Source organism: Lepisosteus platostomus, chromosome 10, assembly GCF_059453375.1.
Source record: "Lepisosteus platostomus isolate fLepPlt1 chromosome 10, fLepPlt1.hap1, whole genome shotgun sequence".
In the NCBI taxonomy this organism is placed as follows: Eukaryota; Metazoa; Chordata; class Actinopteri; order Semionotiformes; family Lepisosteidae; genus Lepisosteus; species Lepisosteus platostomus.
This window is the reverse complement of record NC_142620.1, coordinates 52,504,956-52,521,398: the sequence shown is the minus strand read 5'-3', so window position 1 is coordinate 52,521,398 and position 16,443 is coordinate 52,504,956. Positions and strand designations below refer to the sequence as shown.

Here is a 16,443-nt window from a genome sequence, read left to right as displayed (position 1 = left end):
AAACAGGCCACTGCACAGTTACCACACTGGGCTGGGTGTGGGGGGGCAGGGGGTATACTCCTATATAAAATGACCTGATGGCGCCTCCTTCCGTCTCTGCGGGTTTTTGTTTTTGACAAGACCCTGGACAAAACTCCTGTTCATGTTGTTCATCTGATTTCCAAGATACAGCCTGGGCTCGATGCGGTGAGTGCAGCTGACTGAATGCATTCTCCAGGACGCTGAGACTGCCCTGCGTAGCTACAGCTATGTGCATATGATGGAGCTGGTTTCAGATTTTTCACTCGTCAGCTTAAAACCCCTTTTTTCTCCTCCCCCTGCGAGCTCAGAGCCCATTAGACCAGCACAGGAGAGCAACGCAGAGTGAGGAGTCATTACGATACAGGCAGAGACCCCCAGAGACCCCCCTCCCCTTACTTCTCTTCAGCATCACCAGGGTCCAGCCTCAACAGCCAATTAAAGGGTTTAATAAGGTTTGGGCTGAGTGGGATGTTAAGCCAACCTTGGCTGGCATCTGTGATCAAACCTACTCGTTGCTTATCCGAACTGCACGGCGCTCTAACCGCAGGCCAGGGCAAGGAATAAACCGGACAACGAGTGCATGTCCGCCTGTCCTCAAGTGCTTTTGAAAAGACGAAACAACAATTGCTTTTCAGGTTGCCTGCCTGCTGGGCTCTTGAAGCATTTCAATATCTTATTATTATGCATATTTTAAAGATATAATAAGATAAGATCACTTTATTAGCTCTGTACAATTTCTTGCATTAGGAATTTGTCTTTTCACATACCCCAGCTTGCTCTCCATGAGACACAGACACACAGACAGGGAGAGAGAAGCTTGGGGTCAGAGCGCAGGGTCAGCCATTGTACAGCACCCCTGGAGCAGTTGGGGTGAAGGGCCTTGTTCAGGGGGCCCAACGGAACAGGATTCCTCTGCCGCCCCTGGGATTTGAACCAGTAAACTTCCAGCCACAGGCGCAGATCCTGAGCCACAGAGCCACTGCTCCGCCCCTTCATAGCTGATGGTCTAATGATCTTTTCTTTGTTGATATTTGTTACATTCCTTTCTGCATTTTTCTGAATTTCTGTTAAAAAAGGAATTCTGGTCCACTAAATATGAAGCTGCAAGGCTCCTTAGACAGCGAGTGGTTGTCAAGTGTCTGTTTTCAGTGAACGCCTGGCTTTGTGCTGGTCAGAAGCAAATCCGAGTAAAACAAGACCTTTCCGGGAGTCTACAGGCATAAGCTCAACACTCAGCTGTGAATGCCAGCGCGGGAAGAGAGCTCACCTTCCTCATGGATGTACCTCCTTGACGCTCTACGCCAGAACTAGCATACCTGCGGAGAGCATGGAAAAGGGAGACAGGTCAAAAGAGAGGAGGAGAATGCTAGAGGCTGCCAGACAGACAAACGCAGAGCACCGCGTTTCGACCAACCTCCTCCCTGCAGAACGAAACCCCGAGACAGTGCTTTTGGACAGATGAAAGTAACCTCTGGGTGCTGCCACCGGGAGACACATCTGGAATTTGGCCGGAGGACAGATGTGCTAGTTTAAGCACAACCAGTGAACAGAACAGAAATAAAAAAACACTTTTCCCTTTTGACCTAGGTATGTTTTTTTTTTTTTTTTTAAGCTGTAACCTTTAAAGTTTTTATAGCAGGGGATGCGTTTTGTTGTGGAGTGACACCCAGATTTTTAAGCCTCTCTCTCTCTCTCTCTCTCTTTGGAAATCGCGTTCGGTACCAACAATCAGTGAAATTCTTCTCAGAACAAACAGGGGTCAGGAAAAAAAAAAAAGCTCTCTTGAAATGAGCCCTCCTCTCAGTTTCCTGTCAGAACACACGGCGCACACAACAAGCCTTGATCGCGAACAGCCTGAGCCGGAGCGCTGTAAAATAAAGCAAATACAAACGTATTTATCGGCGCTCGTCTTTCCAGGGACTGTTGCAGCAGAGAGGCTTGGTGTCCAATTAGATGCCAGACAGATGGCTTCTCTCCTGTTTTGCGAGGATGCTGTGGTAATCTCTCTAACACATCACTCCATTAACTCTGTGGGACTGGCACACTGGCAGCGATTCCTCTGCCCCGTGCCTCTCACCGCCTCCAGAGCGCAAACAAGAGAGAGAAGCGCGCTGCTTCGGATCCCCCCGCCTCGCGCCGGGCGAAGGCTGCTGCCTCGCTTCCTCGGTCCCGCCGCCGATCCCTGGAATTCTCTCCCGGGGGGATATCGGAAACATTCATTCCCGCCCTGCCAGGCCAGGCCTGCTCCTTGCCAGCACCTCTGGAGGGCCCGCGCTGAGATCCAGCTGAGCCAGCCTCGGCAAACTCGAATGCCACAGGCGCACCAGTAGGTGGCGCTCTTACCTCTGAAGGGGAATTCCCGAACCGGTGACCCCACAATGGTGTGAGAACACACTGGGGCATTACACTGATTTATTAGTGATTGATCTGATCATAGGGTTTAGAAGAGTAGGGCTGCGACCCCTGGTGATTAAATTCTGCTCTGAGCTTGCACACAGTTCCCCCTTAACTCAACTGGAGAAGGAGTGTCTCACTCCTCCACCTGAACTGGAGTGCACTGGGGCTGCTGGGGCACAATGTCCACTGTGTCACCCAGGAGGGGGCTCCTCTGCAGTGCTGGAGGAAATGGGTCCCTTCCTATATGCACTGTACAGTGCTTGGGGGGGTCCTTTAGGATGAAAATCACTAGGCAAATACAAGCAATTCTCATTCTAATTATTTATTAAGACAACGTATTGAGATAAGAATAGTCATTAGCCACAGTAGGGAGAAAAAACTGAAACAGGATCCATTTAACCTCTGAATCTGCACACACACAGACATGCAACAACCTCTACAACCTCTTGGTTCTATATCCCTCTTCAATATCCAAAGGGCTTTGGAATCCAGCAGTATGAAGAGTGTTACAGTATAAAGGTGCAATCAAAAGGATAAGATCTCTTATTTAAGATCATTGCAACCTTGGAATGAAATGAAATGCCATCAGAAGAAAAATCATAAAAAACAAAAAAAATAAAAAGGAAATACTTTAATGATTTAAAAAAGACCTCTTTGGAAAGCTGTGAATTAGAAATAAAGGGCTTATGGCACGTAGGAAACCCTTCAAAACTGCTTGTTTCCTCCCCAGCCAACATGACATCATTCGCTTTTCTATTTTTGTTGAAAAAGGAAAACGTTCCTCGCTTTGTGTTGTTTGTGCTGCTCTGGTGGAAACTGAACAAAGTCAAAGTTGCAACAAAAAGGGAAAAAAAACTCCAAAAATGACATTCAGGAGAACCCACGTTGGAAACGATAAAGTGGTTATCATGGTTAATTCTCTTAGGAGCCCAGCAAAACCCACAGAGGGTGACAGGAAGCAAGAGGCAGCTTTTTCAGCCACAGACAGAAGACTCAAGGAGATGAGGATACTGCGCTGAGAGAGACAGTCACGAGCCTCCTTGACCTTAGCACCCGCCATCGCTGTCAAAATAGCTGTCAAGTTTTTTTAAAAGCAATACCCCAAGAGGACATTCAAAAGCTCAGAGGAACACCTAATTACGTCTAGGAGAACATCCTTTATTTTCCTTGCTCATCATAAAACCCATTGTATTTTCATAGCTGTAACCTTCCAGGATGCCTCATCTGTCTTATCAACTTCTTTGTCCCTACTCTCGATGTCTATATACACTGAGAGGCATTGAAAATGCAACACATGAACATTGGAATCCAACATCTTTTTTTGTTGCATTTTTAAGGACTGTCACTACATGCTGTATATATCCAGTTTCTTGGTCATTAACTGTCTTATTCCAGTCTCTGTGGTCAGATGATTTTCGGTTTATGTTTAAGACATTTGATCGGACAAGAGCAAAGTCTTTCGCACAGAGCTGACGAGAGACCAGGGGCCACAGATTGCTGTGATCACCTTTCAGTGTGTCAGCAGCTCAGTGTGACTCAGCCACCATGCTGACGGGAAACAAGCACGCTGAAAAAAGAGAATTACTGTGTTTCTCTGGAGTATGACCTCCAGACACCAATATTTGATCTCAGTTCCTGGCAGGAGAGAATTAGCAGGGGTTATTTCAAGGATTAGCAAAGGTAACCCCACAAAAGACATCCGACAGATTGTTTTTCAAAGCTTTCATTTTTTGCAAAACCTATCACAGTTTTTTCCGCCAAAATGGATTTTCAGCAGAAATTTTCAAATACATTCTTATGAGAACACAAATATTGTTTATCTGTCCAATTTTCACTCTGTTGGTAGATGTGTTTCTAGATTACATTCAGAGAACAGAAAAGGGATAGAAAAATTCATTCAGGTGCACAAAGGTTTAAAAGTCCACACACCAACTGTAGGCCTGAATCCTCACAGCACAGCACACTCTCACATCAGTGTCACTGTCCTCTCGCTGGTGCCTTGGACACTAATGACAACATCAGTCAGTGTAATATCAGTGTCTCATCCAGACTGTACATCTCACAACATATTCAGATTAAAACATCCATTCATGTCTCTCTTCAAAAATGACTGGGTTCAGCCAGATGAACAGACCTCAAGCCTCGGGTTAGTCATAAACAAACAAGCACTATGCACAAGCTCGGCCTGACTCAAACGGAAATGAATAAAGATGGTTACAGAGAAACACCCTCCTGTTTTCCTTTAATGATATCAAAATAAAAACGTTTTTGTTGCCTTACTTTTTAAGGACAAGATTCAACATTTTGGGGGGGGGGGGTTATTTCTGTCTGAAAAAAAGGGAGAAAATATTCTGGCTAACCTTTGTAAAATAACACACTTACTGCATATCAACACATTTGAATTTGTTGGACTGTATAGCTTTTAATAACACTCCATCAGCCACACTTGCAACTGGTTCTATTCCAGTCTGTCCCCATTCTACAGCTAATAAAAATATGTTCAATACCGCAGAGAAGCACCGCAAACCAACTCGAGCCAGCTGCAATTCACAGTGGGTTCTCAAGAGGTTGATCAGATCTGTCACGAGCTCTGTCCGGGCTGACGAGCCCCCTCCTTCTGTCTGACTGCTTCCATGCCCCCCGTTCTCACTCAGAGAGGACCCCCGAAAAAGAGGCGCGCTCACCTGTCCGATTCCCCTGCGCGCAGCGTGTCCCCGGCTCTCTGCGAAAATAAAAAAAAAAGACAGAGCAGAGGATGAAGGGAGGCCGAGTCTGGGGTGGCAGTCGGGTCACGGAACGCGAGCAAGCCCACACTTCCTGCCTCTCGGCGCGCAGGGGAGTGATGTCACTCTGACACCGGGGATGTGGTGAGCAAAGAGATGGGTGGCGGTGCCGGTAGTGCAGCAGGAACAGCCCCGTCGCAGGCAGCTGAGGGGCCTGTTATTTAACCGCGGGGGTGGGGGTGGTGGGGAGCATGAGAAGGGGTGGTTTTCGGAACACCTCGGTAACTTCCACGCCAATAAGTGACGAGTAAACAAAAAGCTATCAGTGTGCAAGCAACATTTCCATCTGATCACTACCCCCCCCCCATCCAACTTCCAGTCCAATTCAGGGTCGGGGGGTTGAGCTGGCGTCTATCCCAGCCAGCAACGGGCGCAAAGGCAGGGTACACCCTGGATGGGACGCCAGTCCATCACAGGGAAGACGCACGGATCTCGCACATTCACACCAGGCCCAATTTTCCCAAAAGCCTACCAGCATGGTTTTGGACAGTGGGAGGAAACCAGGGCAACTGGAGGAAACCCACAAAAAACACGAGGGGAACATGCAAACTCCACACATATGGCATTCTGTGAACTGAACCCAGGGCCCTGGCGCAGCGAGGCAGCAATGATGGCCCAATATCCCTGCCATCCAGTAGGAATATAAAAAGTGCTCAAGTAGAGCACAGAGCAGTGATCTTTAAACGAAGGGTCAAGTCCTGTCAGCCTGAAAGTCGCTTCACACTGAAGACGGCTCAGGGCTTCTCCCCCCTGAGGCAGGAACCTCTGAGAAAGCTAACAACGGACATGAGCTATCAGCGCAGAGAGACTACCGCGCTTATTTCACACAGAAGAGCAGGCGCTCCTAAAGCCGGGGTCTCGGGCTGAGTTCCTGGGGGAGCTAATCAGGGTCTTCTGATTTTTGTTCCAGCCAAGCTTTCAGTGAAAGAGTTAGTCTAATTATTTAATTAACCGCATAATCATAAAATACTATTGGTAACTGTATTTCTAATGAAGTGAGTAGTCTGCTGCAAGGTATATTGGGAAAAATCTTGTCTAAAGAAGAAAATAAGAAAGTTAGTTGTCTAATTGACTATGCAGAAGATACTAGGCCTTCCAGGAAATGAGCTTGAGACCCATGATCTAAGAGACACACAGGGTTTATGACATCCAAATCTGGAAAAATGCCTCTATATAATACAATACATATTGTAATACTGTATAGTACTGATATGCTATTATTACGTTCTCAGTATGTCTCATACTGTGTGTTTTTTTAGTACTGTATGTATGTGCTATTTATTGGATGGGTGGCTCCAGGTCAGTATGATTCCGCTTCTGAATAATTCAGAAACTGCACGCCCTCTGATCTCTCTCCACGACCTGCAGATGAAGAGAGGCTGGCAGCCGGGGGGTCCGCACCAGACTCCCACCTCAGCCAGCCCTCTCCAGCTGTGTGGAGCAGAGTAAACGACTTCTTAAAGCCGGGGTCTTAAAATAGCCCTCCTTAACAGCCTGGAGCATTCGCGTTGTTCTGCTGGTCGTCGTGCCGGGACCCAGCGGGTTACATAACAACCATGTATCCCCCCAAATACCACCGCACTGCCCTATTTAAAACACAGCGGAAACCTACAGGGAAAAGCATTTCGTACATGCTACAGTAAGCATGTGTATTCATGCATGGCCTAACGGCCACCACAGCCTAAAGTTTCCATTAGTGCAAGATTTCCATCACTCATAAAGCAGAAATGAGAGAAAATTGTCAAGTCGATTCGTTCCACCTCCAAAACTGAATTCACAATGATTTAGTCATAATGAGGTTACTGCATAACGAACCTCTAAATTCAGGTGACAAATAATAGTAGGTACAGCACATATATGTGTTATAAAAGGTATACGTCTCTCACAAGGAACACCGTTTTTAAAAACCATTTCAGAAACAGGCAAGAACATACCATTTCCATCACAGTTTCAAGTTCCACTATTAACACCCCATCCCATTACAAATCTACCAGTACTCTTTATTTTAATTAATTTCATTATTTTCATTTATTATGACTCATTATTGTCATTTACTGTATTTATTCCAGTAAAAATGCCTCCTACCCAGGGGCTCTCCAGGAAATTCCACATTTCCTTATTCTCAGCTTTTAAGACTCAGATGTCATTGCAGTGAAAATAAAGACTTTCGAAGCAAAGGTGAGGATATGTGTTGCCGCTTTTGTAAATTGTGGTTGTGCACAGACATAATTCTGAGTACTGTAACAGTAAACAGCTTTAACCAACAGGAAGAAACTTACAGACAGCAAATTTCCTTTAATCACTAATACACCAACATAAAAATACACAGATTGTGCAGAGGAGCTTCAAAATTCTAAAGCACCAATTGTTTAAAACTCCACAGCTAATTTCATACAGAAGGGACAAGAAACTAAAGTAATACTTAGTCTGTAGCAACATTTATCATTCTGGAAAGGCACTTTATCATGCATTAGACCAAGATGTACCATCAGCAAATACATCAATACCTGTGCAAGGATCAGACGCCCTAAATCATGAGCTGTCATTTACCAGGCCTCTATGTGCAAATGCAAGGGCGTACTGGAGAAACTAAAAGATGATTAGCTGATCACTTTGTGGAACATATTCTTTACAAAGCATTCAAATGAATGCCACAGTACTTCCAGATGCCTGACACTTCAATATCAATAGTCACACTGCTGTATACATTGTTATCAGTAGAATGACCCGGACCTTTGACCCGGGGCTTCGAAACCCCTTGGAATAAATATTCTATTATGACACCATCAAATAATCATGCACAACATTCTGAGCAACGGGTTTGTTGTAGACTGGGTACATTTCCTTCTCAACAGCTAGAAGAATTCTGTCCAAAATGTCTTGAAATGTACATTTTGACAAAGAAAATCTAACAAAAATCTATCTAATCTAAAAAGCTCAAGTCTGTGTACATCACAAAAACTTCTCCCTTTAAAGGTATGGGAAACACTCAGTGATTCAGAGACAAATATCCTGATATCATTTTAATGTCCCATTCTGCTTTGTGCCCAACCAGGAATACAGAGAGTGGATGCACTGATCAAGTCCTTTCAAAACGTATTGCATGCATCTCCAAATCTTTGACTGCCGACTCGTGAAAGGCACAAGGGGAAAACATGAACCAAGCAATTATTTCCGCCTGAGGAGCGTGACTGCTGCCTTACCCAGAATGCCTCCCACACTTCCTCCGTTCACTGAACTCCCATTGTCGGGAATCTCCCAGTGTCCCGGAGGGCTCTGGGGGAGCCAGTCTCCCCAGAGCTGCACCAGGAGTCCATCCCTCCAGCCAGTCTACTGAAAACACACAGCAGCTCAGCAATGAATCAAAGCTGGTGGCTGCGGGAAATAATTCTGTGCTGCCGAGAAATCTGGCCCCCACAGAGGGATGTGTGCATCAGCCCCGCCGAGAACGGCTTTACTGATAGCCTGCATCACTGTTTCTCTTACTCTTCAGCACAGCAGCCCTTGGTTTCACGGACTTCAGAATTAACTGAGAAATTCTGCCAAAGGGGATTTTTCTCTCTAAAATTTGACATTTTTTTTCCCTGCAGTAATGGGGAAACGTGCAAATTAAAACAAGGTAAAAAGAACGACTACATGGGTTTAAAATTCAGGGATTTCAATGGTGCCCTGAACCGGCAGGTCAATTTCTTACAATGGGTCTTTGTTGCATTTTGTATCCTTGAGTTAATTTTATAGGGTGTTTTTACAACGCATGAAATAAGCAACTTGTATATTTATGACAAAAAAGGCACAGAAACAATTTCAATTGAGTGTGGTAATAACCATTGTTAAATATGTTAAGAGATCCATAAAGCTCATATACAGTACATATATGTTTAAGCATAAAAATATTGTGTGGGTGGACAAGTGGTGCAATGGTGAGCACTGCAGCCCCTCAGCGCTGGAGACCTGGGTACCGTTCTGGTCCTGGGGTGCTGTCTGTGTGGATTCTTCCCACAGCCCAAAGTCATACAGGTAGGTTAACCGGCTTCTGGGAAAACTGTCACAAGCGTGAGTGTGTGTGTCAGCGTGTGCCCTGTGATGGACTGGTGTCCTTGCCCAAGGTGTACCCTGCCTTGTGACTGTTGCTTGCTGGGACAGGCTCTGGCACCCCTGCGACCCGGAACTGGTTGAAGCGGTAAGGCAATGGCTGGGATGGGTAATATTTTGCGTTTGGGCTGAAAATACTGCCCGAGAAAACTCTTCCGCTCGATGAGTCCGTTAAACCAAGGGTTTACTGTATTCTGACGCTGCCGTTCCGACTTTTTCCCTGCTTCTCTCTAGAGGCTTGAACCAGTGGTTCGCTGTGACCCCACTGTGGGCAAAGATGAGGGGCCTTACCCTGATCCAGGGCCCTCACCCCTGCGGCAGACCGACCCCGACCGACAGGGGCTGAACCCTGAAACGAGCGCGGCCCATTTTCCCGGCTGGCGGGGCCAGGTCAGAAACGGAGCTGCGCGGGAGCAGCTTATGGAAACCGAAGCCTGGTGGCTTCAAGCGTGACGCGTGCCGACAGCGTTCAAAACCCATCCGGTAACTTTTCGCTCGCTCCACATCTTGCCCCAGCGCACTCAGCAGTTCTCGGGGGGGCCCAGACCGGCGGTGGGGTGCCAGGTCGAATCTTACTCCGACGCCAGTGCCCACCAGGCGGGGGACTCATCGGGCAGCAGACTGGCTCAGCCACTCCCTGCCCATGACAAAAAGGCGCTGAGGCCACACTGGAAAGAAAACAGGATGTTCCATTCCCTGTTGTGGGAGTTATTGCTCGGTGTGTGAAGCCAATGGCAACGTTCATGAATAAAAATCACATTTTTAAAAATCACAACAAAGGTTGGGAGGGAGGAGGAGTGAGAGGCAGGAGCAGGGGACAGAAAGAGAGGCCAATCAAGAGGTGTGAAGTCAGAATGGGTGCAGAGAGGTGTGAAATGAAACTTCCAATGAATGGAGAAAATTTAAAAGAACAGTAATCTGTCGTTAAGGGAAGGGAGAATGTGTGATCCTAGCTGCAGAATAATTTTAGTTTCGGTGGTTTTTCTGATGTATGAGTTCGGAAAACCGTCTTTGAGAACACAGACGGAGAGATTAGAGTGGTCGTGGCCGTCAGAGGTGAAATGAGAAACAATGGGCTTGGAGAGATCTTTAATCTTCACAGCCCTGACGTGTTCTCTGACACGTATCACTATATATATAGTGATATTAATGATAATTCCCTCCCTTTGGGAGATTAAAGTGGTGCTCACGGGGCACAAGGCCATGCCGAAGGACTATGGAGCAGAACTAGTTTAGCAGAAGCGACTAGACCACTTTCTCCCTTCTCCACCCCTCACCAGTTTAGGGCTCCGGACAGTGGCACACGACTGCGAATGCTTCCTGAGCTTCGGGGGATGATGCTGCACAAAGCGATAGGCCTGCCATGCGGAACCTGAGCCCCAGCTGCGAGGAGGGGGGCACACACGGCGGCCCGGGAAGACAGCCGAGGCCGAGACCTCCGTGACGCCATCTCGGCTCCCCGCCGGGGAGAACGATTCCCGGCCCGGTCCCCAACACGACGCAGGCGTCAGAAATGCTGATGGGGAGTGATTAAAATTTAAAGGAGGACGAATCCAGAGCACAAGGCAGGCAGCTCCCTCCTCTCTAAGCCAGTTAACATTCTAGAAGCCTCTGCCTGCTGGGCTTGCATCAGTGTCTCCAGACCTCACCGTGGATCAGGCCTGCTATTCAATATTTAAAGTAGGACTACATTTACTTACTCAGAACAAACAGCAGTTAGAAATGAACTAGCTCAAAGCTCAGCTGTCTGTGCCTTCGTTTCTCACACCTTTGTAAGACTGTTCTCTCTGGGTGCCGAGAGACCTGGAAGACAGGACCCAGACGTTTCGAGGGCACGAAAGCAGTTGTCTCGATTTTCTCCATTACTTTGAATAAGATTTTTAAAAAAAGACCCCTAGTTACCCTGCGAGCATGCCTGCAATCACCCCCAGCCTGCAGAGCTGATGTCAAAGCAAGAAATAATTTAGAATATTGTGTGCAAGTTTTGGTAAGATATTGCTGTTCTGGGATGAGTCCGGAGAAGAGCCATCAGATATATTAATGGGCTTAAAGGCCTACACTTTGTTTTAAGATTAAAAGAACTGAATGAGCTGCGCTCATCAGAAAAGACTATGAGGGCACTTTGATTCAACTACTCAAAATCCTTTAAGTCAAAAGGCCTTGACTCACATCCCACTGGACTTCTTAAGGATCGACCCTGAAACACTTTCCAGAGGACACAAGCAGAAACTGCTTGGAAGTTCACTTAACACTGAGGCCAGGAGAGACACCTTTTTCTAACTTTTCTCTTGTTCTTGTCGCCGTCTGCCAGCTGAGTGTCACCCCTGGGGCTGCCCCAGTCACCCCGCTATCTCGTGGCCTGAAATATTTATATGAAGACTGCGGGAGATTGCTCTGCTCCTCTGCCTGTTCGTTTTAAAGTTATTAGGTCATAGTGGAGAGGAACGGGAGGCTCTTTGGCTCAGTTCATCTGTTTCCTTACTTGTTATTAAAGGTAAAGGTTTATTCCACGAAGAAGGCTCCACAGCCTAAACGTAGGCTCCCTGCTTGTCTGGCAATGTGCTCTGAGCAGGGAAAGGGGGTGTGGCAGAAGGGAGCATCACTGGGATAGACCAGAGCTGCACTCTCCTGTTACAAATATAAAGCCAGAAATGCCCAACTTACACGTTCCTGCCATCCACACCCCACCCCTCTGCATGCCTCCTGCATTTCCTGGTTCTATTAGGAAGAGTAAGAACGAGTGACCTTCACTTCCAGGTCACAGAGTTTTCTTCCATGGTTGTTCAACCCCTGGGATGCGTCAAAACCTCCCAGATAGCTCACGGCAAGGTGTGGAACTTGCACCATGTGGGGCCATACACAGACGATCACGCAGGAGGCTCATATTTATGCCACAGGGTGCTGTGTTAAAACTGGGGGATTCCACTTGGGGGGGAAGGGGGGGAAGAGCTCCTTTTAGTTCTCACCCATTCCTCCTCTGAGCTCTCCCCCTCATTAATCAATTACTCGTTGCCTCGTAATCACTGGTTGTACCAAAGCCACCGTGTGGCTGCATGGCATTAGGCATAAACCCCCACTGTCAGGCCTTCTCAGCTGGGAGTCCCTGCCTTGCATGGCTGAGCCATGCCTAGCACCCAGTCCTGCATTTCCACAGCCAGTGACACAGAAATAAGTGATTACAGTAAGGTTATTACATAGGTGTGCTTTGCCCATGAGCACATTGTCAGCTCAGTACTGCTCTCAGAGTAAAACAATCTCATTTTTACATCCATTATTAATGAATCCAAAAGGTTTGCACCTCAGAGACCAAGTGCTTATTTATAGGCCTTATCTCACAATGTTGATGAATAAATGATGACACTCATTATGAATTCAGATTTCCTTCTTTATCTCTAACTTCCTTGATGTCTCGTCAAATGTAATTTCCCTTGACAAGCTCACCTTGGGCTTCTGGGTCTCAGAAATGCTGGCAGCTTCAGGATCACAATAAACTAGAGCAGCACTGTCGTTTGAAGAAGACTCTCTTAATCGGAATTCTGGAAAACCAAGCTTCTCCTGAAATGTTTCCCTGTGCACGCTGAACTCTGTACTGTAGTCTTTACATTACTGCCCTACGAGGAGATCGATGGAAGACTTTCATTTTGAACACGCGCGTCTAGGGATGACGGAAGGGTCTCCTTCTTGGGGATGATGCAAAGACACATACAGTATAAACCATGAGCTTGATCTTGTTGGAGAACGATGCCTGAAATGCTCCCCTCTCCTATAGATTCACAGCACTTTTTTCAAGAAAACACTTTGCATCGCCTAGATATGAAGCCTAAGATATATCAACGCAATCCCCCCCATGCACTTTCCAATCTTTGAAGAAAACGGTGCACAGCGAGGGATGGAGACAGTCAGAAAAACACAGATATGCATGCAGACATCTAAAAGTAGAAAGTCCAGATCCTTCCTTTAGAATTTAAGCTCCCTGTCACTGCTGATGTAAATGGCCGAACACCATGTTATGATTACAGGTTTCTGTCAAACAATGAGTGCAGATAGATTGAGGGCATACACAGCTAACCTGTCTTCATCCTAGGAACAAGTAAGGGTATATTCCATGCTGAAAGGAAAAGAGACACAGCGCTTTGGCAGTGGAGCCTCCAGGTGTGTCCTGGGACCATTACCCGTTCCTTTGTAGCCTACACGTGCCGATGCAGCTCCCTACTCGGATCTCTTCATCCTTTCTGTGCTTTGGCCCAGAAGGAAACAGCTCCTGCCGGCAGAGGATGCGCCAGTGTCCCTGGCACAGCTCTGGAGCTGCCCACTCGTCCCCGTGCCTGTCAGCGCCAGGCTGGAGGCTGGAAGCCATAATCAACGAATCAGGAGCCAGCAAGGAGCTTCCCCGGGCCCCTGTGCAGAGCTGACATGCGAAAACGGTAATTTCACCACCCCTGACTGCGATGAGTCAGGAGGGAAAATTACTCTGTAACAATGTGTGTTTTTGTAGAGGGAGGAATGGTGGAAGGGGGAGTAGGGGTACACCAAATACTAGAAAGAAAACAGTGATTTTAGGCTTGCACGCCGTAGTAAAGAATCCTGAAATGACGTCTATTTTGCTGGGAGACAAAGACGGCACGACAGCGGTTGATGGAAAGCAGCCTGACTCAGAAAACACTTTCTAGTTTCACACACAGGCAGCGGCCCACCCCCCTCAGCTCTTGCAAGAGCAAACCCGCAGACTAGCAGCTCTCACAGCACAACCAGGGTCTAACCAGTATCAAACGCATCTTTGAGTTAGAGAGTGGACAAGGGCGAGACTGACACAACCGTCCATTTCCGTTTAGGTCACGCGGACGCCAGTTAAAGGTCTCGCTTTCTCCTGCAGGGCCCAGGCCTGGCCGAAAGCTCAACCGTGGGACACCGCCCTGAACGGAGTGCAGCAGCAATGGAGATGAGCTCACAGGTGAGCTCTGAAAAAAACTGGCTTGCAGCTCAATGAAACAGTGGTCAGCAGACCTCAGAACTAGACTCAAAGCAGGAAAAGAATTCAACCCATTAACCCCCTCGGTCAACTGACCATTCTAGCGGTCAGTCATTGCTAATGTTGGGCAACAGCAATCCCCTTCATGCACAAGCAAACCCCGATTAATCAAATTACCTGAACCTGATTAAGACACATCTAACTACGGGGCAACTATCATGGGGCAGCTTTCAAAGTCTTTTAAAAAATAATCACTCTGCTTTTTTTTTTTTTAAATGGTCACATCAGGCTAAATTTTTAAACCCACGTTCAGGGGCAGAATAAAATCGCTCCGCTCCTTTGCGGTTCTGCAGCTTGACACTTTTACAGGGACTTCCAGCTATTGGGCAGGCAGGCCGCCGCTGGAAGCAGGTAGAGGAAGAGAGCGCTCACATGGTACAGCGGCACGGTGTTGCTCTCGGGCAGCGGGAAGGGCAGGCTCTCAGGGGGACCCGAGTCCATCCTGACAGTGGGGGCCAGCAGGGAGTTGGGGCTGATGGGATAGCTGGGGCTGCTGGGATTCTTGCCCTTCTTCCGGGACCGCCGCCCCGTGTCCCTCTTGCACTCCCGCTGCGTCTCCGGCTCCTCCTGGATCACCAGGATCTTGTCGTCGCTCAGGTAGCGGAGGAGGGAGTTTTCCGAGTCTGGGGGAGACAGAGAAGGGGGAGGAGGTTAACCTCACCGTCGCTCTGGGGCCGGGAAACCAGAATCTCCCGACAAAAGCCCAGGAGACTGGTTTCATCGGAATTACTAGAAAAATCTGGCAATAAACTAATCACTGACACTGGTCGGAAACCTGATCATTCTTAAAGGACAGGATGTAACTCTCTTGAAGGAGCAACTTTATAACTCCTATAGGAAGCTGACATTTAATCTACTACACCGCTGTGTTTCTTTTGTTACAGAGCAGGTCCAAGACTGCACTCACCCACACATTGTTCCCAGAAAATAGCCAGAGTACTGGAATCCAGTATCAACGAGAGGATATGAAAACAAACACCTATCATTTACAAAATGATGATAAAATGCTAGTGCAGTGCATTACGTTCAGGGTAGCTCCCAGAGAAACAGAGGGAAGCTGGGAGACGTGTTGGAAAGCTACAGAGTGCAGGCAATACTGTGTTTTCATGAAGCAGAACCAGGTCTACTGGTGCAGTTCACCATGGTCACACTTGACCACCATCTGCAGATAAACCACAAATAATCTGTATCAGACAAGGGAAGAGGAAAGTTGAAACTTTATTCATTTGTTAATTTTAATAAACAACCTATCAATGGATAGATTACATTTATACAGCACCTTTCATCCAAACTGCTTCACATAGAGGAGGGGACCAATTTCACCTCCTAGTGCTGTTCTTACCTGCGTGACACAGGGCAACTGCACTGCACAGCAGAGCAGGCAAAGAAGTGAGACATTGCCTCATTAATTAATTGATCAGCTCCAGCATGAAGCTCTCTTGTAAGCATCGATCTTTGAGCAGCTCATATGGCCTTTCCTAATCCAAATCCCTACAGGCCACAATCTGGGAGGTTTTCAGGCTTTTTCAAGTTACCGGCCGCTGAAGACCTCTGAAGAAAAGAGTAAATAATAATAATTTTGACCCACGTGACGTTGGATTATAATCTCTGAGAACTAGAATTGAAGGCACATGAAATAATTAAAGGGGCAAATGTTCCTTGTTTCACCATTGCTCACAGGCAATATGTGTCTGTATCTTGTTGCTGAGGCTATTTGGAGACAGTCTAAATTTCAATAATGTCATGGGCTAAACTTAATTTACAGTCAGAGACAGCAATGATTCCAGTAACAAGTAACAATCCAGTAACAAGTGCCAATGCACTGAGTAACCAAATGATTCCCATGCATCTGGTTCTAAGAACAGCAGACCTGGCCGGCCCATTGGACAGGGAGGTCTCCCTAAATGTTTCTCAGTAGAACATGCGCCGGCCTTCAGAGCTGTTAGAACAAGCTCATTTTGTTTGAAGGGGGATCTCTTCCAGGCGATTACAGTGTCGGCGCAAACAGAGGGGAGCGAAGCAGGCTGAGGGCTGTGCAAGGATGAAAACGCTGGCCGTCTCTCTCGCTGCGGGCAGCTGCCCGGGGCCGTCGAGGGGAGAGCATGGCTGCCGGCAGAGACC

The 16,443-nt window shown here is 47.3% G+C and overlaps 1 protein-coding gene across 4 annotated transcripts in view; it reads right to left on the bottom strand.

The window, feature by feature from the left end:
* The window catches only part of LOC148654004 (connector enhancer of kinase suppressor of ras 2), a 106,424-nt gene that overhangs the window by 16,099 nt on the left and 73,882 nt on the right, over positions 1 to 16,443 (bottom strand). For all 4 annotated transcript variants that reach the window (XM_088597144.1, XM_088597146.1, XM_088597145.1 and 1 more), the window contains 3 exons: positions 14,695 to 14,945; positions 5,103 to 5,140; positions 1,289 to 1,337 (listed from right to left, as the gene is read on the bottom strand). In XM_088597144.1, coding sequence (XP_088453270.1) covers positions 1,289 to 1,337; positions 5,103 to 5,140; positions 14,695 to 14,945 — 338 coding nt within the window. The remainder of the gene's footprint in view (positions 1 to 1,288; positions 1,338 to 5,102; positions 5,141 to 14,694; positions 14,946 to 16,443) is intronic.